This window comes from Anarrhichthys ocellatus, unplaced genomic scaffold (assembly GCF_004355925.1).
Source record: "Anarrhichthys ocellatus isolate YVR2014 unplaced genomic scaffold, GSC_Weel_1.0 scaffold57, whole genome shotgun sequence".
Classification (NCBI taxonomy): domain Eukaryota; kingdom Metazoa; phylum Chordata; class Actinopteri; order Perciformes; family Anarhichadidae; genus Anarrhichthys; species Anarrhichthys ocellatus.
The window spans coordinates 2,113,677-2,120,061 of NW_022280087.1; the positions used below are offsets into that span (position 1 = coordinate 2,113,677).

The following is a 6,385-nucleotide window of genomic DNA, read 5'->3' on the forward strand; positions in this document are numbered from 1 at the left end:
CCTGCTCAGGACCGCTTCAAAATATCGAGGTGGGGCTGTGGAGCAGGAGGGGAAAAAATTCAATTTGCCGCATTTTTTATTCATCGGGTCATAAAGTGAACGTGATGCCTCACTGGTCCAGAGAAATATGGATGAAACACAAAGGCTCCGTTGGGGTGAGGGATGGGGTCGTCAGCAGCTGGCCGGGAGATGATCATATGCTGCATACATAAGCAACCAGGTGCCTTTACCTCCACAGCTTGAATAAATGAGACGACACCAAACAGGAGCTGCTTTTGCTTTGCCGTTGACTTGCAACACAGGCATGGCAATTTGGTTTAATTCTGAAGTGGACACAGGGAAAGACAGCCATTGATTGTTCTGTCAGACCGCTCATATTGCTTGGTATACATTTAGAACACAAAGTTTCACACATGGCATACAGAACAGGCAGCACAGACAGAACACCAGAGTAAGACTGTTTCAGACGTGTGCACATCTGCACACGTGTTAAAGGAGAGGAGGGAGGACAAGGAACTGTGATTCACATTATCTTCCTCTATGACACATACCCAGCTGTGTGCAGTAATGCCACTCAACTCACTAAATCTAAGTGCAGCTCGCTGCACAATCCATTCTATCCATCACAAAAGCATGGGGGGGGGTTCATTGCTAGCTACTACTGTGGCAACAAGAAGGACAACAAAGAGAAGCTCCTTCATTATCAAGGATCAGGGTTTTTACAACTTGGGTCTTGGCCCTCCTTCTTATGAGTAATAATAACATTGTAATCACCAAGTGAATATCTGAGATCTGGGAACACAGAGAACACTACAAAGAAGTCAGACAGGTCATGAAACAGGAGAAGTCATCACATCAGACAGGTTCTGTCTGCCTGGTCTCATAAATATGACAACTGAATGTCTGTGACGTTTTTGACGCTTCACAGATCTGTCCAATCAGAATGTGTAGTGAGGAGGTCGATGGATGGGTCAAACACAGGACACTGGTGTTCATGTGAAATCAAAAGTAGCATACCTATTTGAACCTAAACCGTGATCTTTTACTGAACCGAATCATTATTGAGAATGCAGTTTCAAAACGCGTGAGAGTTAGAACACTATACGGTAGATGTACAGCTACGGGCAGACGGGAATATATGACGTGGAATCACTGTTTGGACCTCTGTCCTGACAAAAAAACATGAATGGAAAAAAACGGACACGTTAACATTCAACGTATCCATGGTTTGCAGAAGCATACATTTTATTCTGGTGACTGGGTTTTTATGCAGCATTTATAAGCAGTATAAGATTTACACTATAATGTAGTTGTACATAAGGACAGGCTAATTAAACTACAGTATTGTTAATACTTCTCTGAAGACATATTTTATACTTTTACAACCGTCCTTCACTATTGTCATTCTTTATCTGTTTATACAGCAGTTGTATACAAATACATTAATAAACACTTATATCTGTTTACATTATACTGTTATAAACCATTCATTAACTGTTTAAATATTGCTTATAAATGCTTAATAGGGAGACTTAAAATAAAGTTAACTTAAAGAAGTAATGCTAATGTCAAGTGTTGATGCACTTTTACCATGTAAAACACATCATGTCACTTAGAAAGAAAAGACGACACAGATGGGAGCTGGAGACAGAATGGGACAGTGATGAGCTGCTAGACCTCAGGTCTTATGTCAGACCTAACCAGTAGTGGATTACAGTCAACGTATCCGAACAGGGTCATCTCCTTATGATTGGGAAATATTCCTTTTTACAAAATGTCAAGGATTAAACAGCCTAGCCTAAGGTCATCACATGGAGGACACAGACAGCAGCTTTCACTGACGCAGACCTCATCCCTGGTGGTCCAGGTACTATTTTCTGCTGTCTAGCTGTGTGGTTGTAGCTGTAGCTCAGCACGGCGGCAGGGTGAAGTTGTATTTATTCAATCATTATTGCCATATGGTTTTGTTTTCACCCGAGATAAACAAACTGTGTACACAGAGACAAACAGATTGTGTTAATAAAGCAAAATAATGAACATAACTGCAATATGAGCTAACACGTGTGTGAGGGGGATTTGGAGCTCAAGTCCTGCGTGCTGGAGATGCTCATACATGGGTGTGTGTGTGCCTGTGTTGGTAGTAGTGAAAGCAGTGGCTATTATACTGGTTATCATCCAGAGCATCCACCCCAGTTCTGAGACAGATGTAGTAATATCATCGTGTTCCCACATCTCAGCCATCTTTGGGAGAAAGTTGGGAGAAACATTTTATCGTAGCCGATACTGGAACAATAAGAGCAAACCTAAGACCCAAGATGTAATAATCCAGAGTTTTCCTTTAACTATCATTGCTTCTTATACACACAAAACCAACAGTGACATTCTCTGCATAAGTATTAAGATGTAACATACTGTACACCACTGCCATGCATTGGAGTATGGAAATAAATCCCATTTATATATATACTAGTTGCATTTGTCAAGAGCTGTCAGCACTTTATGGACTCAGGAGTCCAGGTAGTTTGGTTCAGAATTGATAGCACAGTGAAAACAATCCCCTTCCTATCTCTGCTACACTAGGTTGTGCGTCCTGGAAACAGGCAAACCCATTTTGGCATTGAGATACAAGTTGATTTCTCGCATTTCTGCCAACCCAAACTGCAGAAGTAAACAATCTGTCAAGTTGCTTCTCTCAGCTGTGACAGTGTAGGGCCTGTATATTGTTCCTTCAATTATATAAAAAACATCTACCAAATCCAGTGGTGGGCCGTCAGGGCCAGCAAGGCCTTCTCTGCTGGCCTAGACAGAATCACAAAGTTATAGCTATTTTATAATTTAATAATTTTTCATAAACACACTACATGTATTTTAAATATTTTCCCATTAGCTTATTTTCTCATTGCACAGCTACTGTCTTCCTCAGTTGCTCTGCTTCCAGTGCAGCTTGTTTTAAGTAGAGCTTTTATCCAATCAGATCTCACCTCTGTGTCTCCAGGTAAGAAGAGAGGCCCGAGGCCTGCAGACTCACAAGTGAATCCATGTGCAGTTTAAGTGAATGGGGACGATATTGTTGATTGTCATAGTCTTCAACCAATCAGATCTTTAGTTTGACATGTTGGGCGTATTATTTGACGTGTCAGAGCCTGCTAGCTGGCCTACAAGTACGTCATCATTACATGCAGCTCAGTTTTCAGGTGCAGCTCTGCAGTGAGGTGCAGCGTGTGCTGTGATTGGTCAGTGGGCGAGCACGTGACTATTGGAAAACGAAACCTAAGCAGAGGCTTAGTCGGAGTAGTAAGAATTCAAATTGAAAGATATGGAAGAAATGATGACATTTCTTGCATTTTGCTTGGTGTACATTATTATTTTTTTTACCTAGCTTTGTTTTTTTAACACTCAATGGCGGAAGGAGGAGAAACGGATTTGTGAGTTGGGATTTAACCGTGGGATTAAACTCTTTGTCAACAAAGAAAGGAGGATGGAGTTTGTCTTTAAGTGAACAGCATTTGGTAAGTCAACTGCGTTTGTTTCTTTATATCTAATATCTGAATGGCCCTCGAGTGTGTAGCAGAATTTGTGTCTGCAGGTCTGCTGAATTGATTTGTTGCTTTGTTGTCATATGAATATATGTGACTGGTTCTTGTGAGTTTGTTGTTGTCATTGTGTTAATTATATAGATTTGGACTATATGCATTGTCCGTTAATTACGAAGCATACCGTCATGCGCGGAGTTATTGTTTGTTAAGCTAGTTTAGCGTAGCCTCCCAGAAGTTCGGGGCCTCAGCTGTTTTTTGTTATTGTTCCGGGTTCAGAGGTCACAGCCCGTTGTCTCCTACATGAGCGCAGTCCACCGAAAGAACATTATATTTCCCACAATTTAAGCTTCTGAATTTTCCAAATGCACTAGTATTATTCAAACGTATTGTTCGGTTCATAAGCCTTGTACCGAACGGTTTAATACGAATACGTCTATTGTTACACCCCTAGAAACAAATAAACGTAGCTGTGGCGTCATAATGAGGTTATTAGGTGGTGTTTCAGCTGCAGGACAGCACTGAAGGCCCAGGTATAAAATGCAAGGCCCGCCACTGACCAAATCCAATCGGAATCCAAGCTAAGACCTGTGTATCAATATTCCACTGAAGATTGAGAACAAGCTCATGTTTTGGAAGATCCTTGTGAGAAATACTGTACTCCAGATAATCCGGGGCTTGGTTTCTCTCCACCCCACACAGGACAAACTAAATATAGTGCAGTTATAGAATCCAGAGGAAAATATCTTTATGATCCTTTGTTATCAGAGTGATTGTACTGCTGTGGAGAGCAGCCAATCACTGGAAAGGCCCAGAGCCAAAATTCTTATCCCACTGAAAACACTGCTGCTCTAACTGGTCCAGCAGTTTGTCCACTGAGTCCTCTTTGTTCTCTAGTTTCAGATATCGTCTGCTGCTGCCCAGGTCTAGCCGAGGCCAGCTTCGGCGGGTTTGCTCTTCTGCAGCCTCCACAACCTGCCAAGGGATGTTCACGCAAACCTGTGAACCAGTCTCTCTTGTGACTACCAGCTGATTCATTTCGCCCTCCTCCCCCGGTGCATGGTGTCCATCCGGCACACCAGTTCCAGCTGTATACGGGTTAGTCCTGTAACTCATACTGTGGCAGCGCCTCGGCTGGATAGCTGGCATATCTACCTCATCCAGCGTGGACATAGAGCTGGCAGACACCAGACAGCTGTTGAGCTTGACGAGTGGGGGGGGCTGCGGAATGAAACTGGCACTGCCCCCGTACTCGGCACCAGACTGTGTGTTAAAGTCTGTCTGACTGGAATTACGTGAGTTGGAGTAGGAGGAGTGGAGGGAGGGCGGAGGCTCTGACTCCTGGTGGTGGAGGGCTTCTGTCTGGAGAACAGCTTGCTGGTAGATGCCCTCCAAACTGTGCTCCTGGTCTCTGGAGTGTCTGGTCTGAAGCAGTGGCTCAGAACTGGGCAGCTGCTGCAGACAGAGGATGTTGAGATGGGCAGCTGGTAAACTGCTCACGCACTGGTAGTGTTTGGCCATGGAGTTGGCTGCTGCTATTTCTTTAAGGTCTGCTGAGGGAACCGCTGCAGACACAGAGCAGATTACACTGCGCATCTGAGCCATCAGCATCTGAGTCTCTCTGTCCCTGTTCTCATACAGGACTGTGTTGGCACATATGAGGATGAAGAGTCCCACCCCCATGATGACAGGCCCCAGCAGCTTCATCCGCTCACTGTGGACGAGGCTGGCTGTGGATAGGAGGCCCTTGGCTCCCAGACTCCACCCAGAAGTCTGCGACTCAGAGAAACTTTCGCCATCTGCAGCTCCCAGGATGGACGCTCTCGGTATACAGTAGGGCCAGTATCCTGCCACAGCTAGAGCGGTGCCAACAACCACCACGATGACCCCCAGCACAAGGAAGGCTCCAGGTATGGAGCGGATGCGGAGTTTCCCTTGGATCACCCCGACCTTCTTTCTGCCTCGTAAGGTGAAGCGAGACTTCTGACGGCAGGGAGGTGAAGGTGGTGTACTACCTTGGGCCTTCTGGGTCTTCATGGCTCACGTCAGTCCAAGGCTCCTGTTACACCCTGTCAAAGACCTTTGGAAGTGAGGACATTTGAAGAGTTAGTGCAGTTATAACAACGTATCTACATGTTGCATCCATTACATACACACCAGTCTATATCTCAGGGTAATACATAAGTCAGCTTAAAGTTTTTAACTTCGGCCTGATAGATCACAAAAATGTGATATGACGATAATTCATTTCTTGGATACAAGTCATTGTGCATACATTTTTATCCACAGTGGGATATTTCTATTTCATATTGAACAACTTCAAAGCCTCTTTTACTTTTTGAATACTTGTGACTAATGCTCACTGGTGTAAAACAGAAGAGGTGACACTAGGTCATAACTCATCTTAGCTGGGTATTGTTTACAAGCATCACTATTGGACAGCTACTGGTCGTCAGTTGTTCAGCACCAACTAGCTTCACCAAGAAGACCCAAGAGACCAGAGAGACTGGTACCACTTTCACGAGGATGGATTTTTTACATAGGGGTCAACTAAAACTACAAAAAGTTAGTAGACTAAGAAACTTTACCGTTAGCTAGCAGGTAACGGACTAGCTGAGTTCTAAGTTAATGCTGATTGCTAGCTCTCACCAGTATTGATCTGTTAGCCAAACAAATAATTTATAACCAGCAAACAGGGTTTTAATGTTAGCAATGCTAATGTAGCTAAAAAGTAACATTTACTTGATCTCTTGCTAATGTCAGTAAATGTTATCTTTGTTTCTTGTTAACGTTAGTAAGTAAAATACCAAGAGACAAAGGTAACATTTACTAATGTTACTAAGAAACCAAGA

The 6,385-nt window shown here is 43.5% G+C and overlaps 1 protein-coding gene across 2 annotated transcripts in view; it reads right to left on the reverse strand.

The window, feature by feature from the left end:
* Positions 1-4,005: 4,005 nt before the first annotated feature.
* Positions 4,006-6,385, reverse strand: part of tmem200b (transmembrane protein 200B) — a 7,127-nt gene continuing 4,747 nt past the window's right edge. For both annotated transcript variants that reach the window (XM_031871317.1, XM_031871316.1), the window contains exon 2: positions 4,006-5,613. In XM_031871317.1, the coding sequence (XP_031727177.1) occupies positions 4,332-5,570 (1,239 nt within the window). In that variant the 5' untranslated portion in view covers positions 5,571-5,613 and the 3' untranslated portion in view covers positions 4,006-4,331. The remainder of the gene's footprint in view (positions 5,614-6,385) is intronic.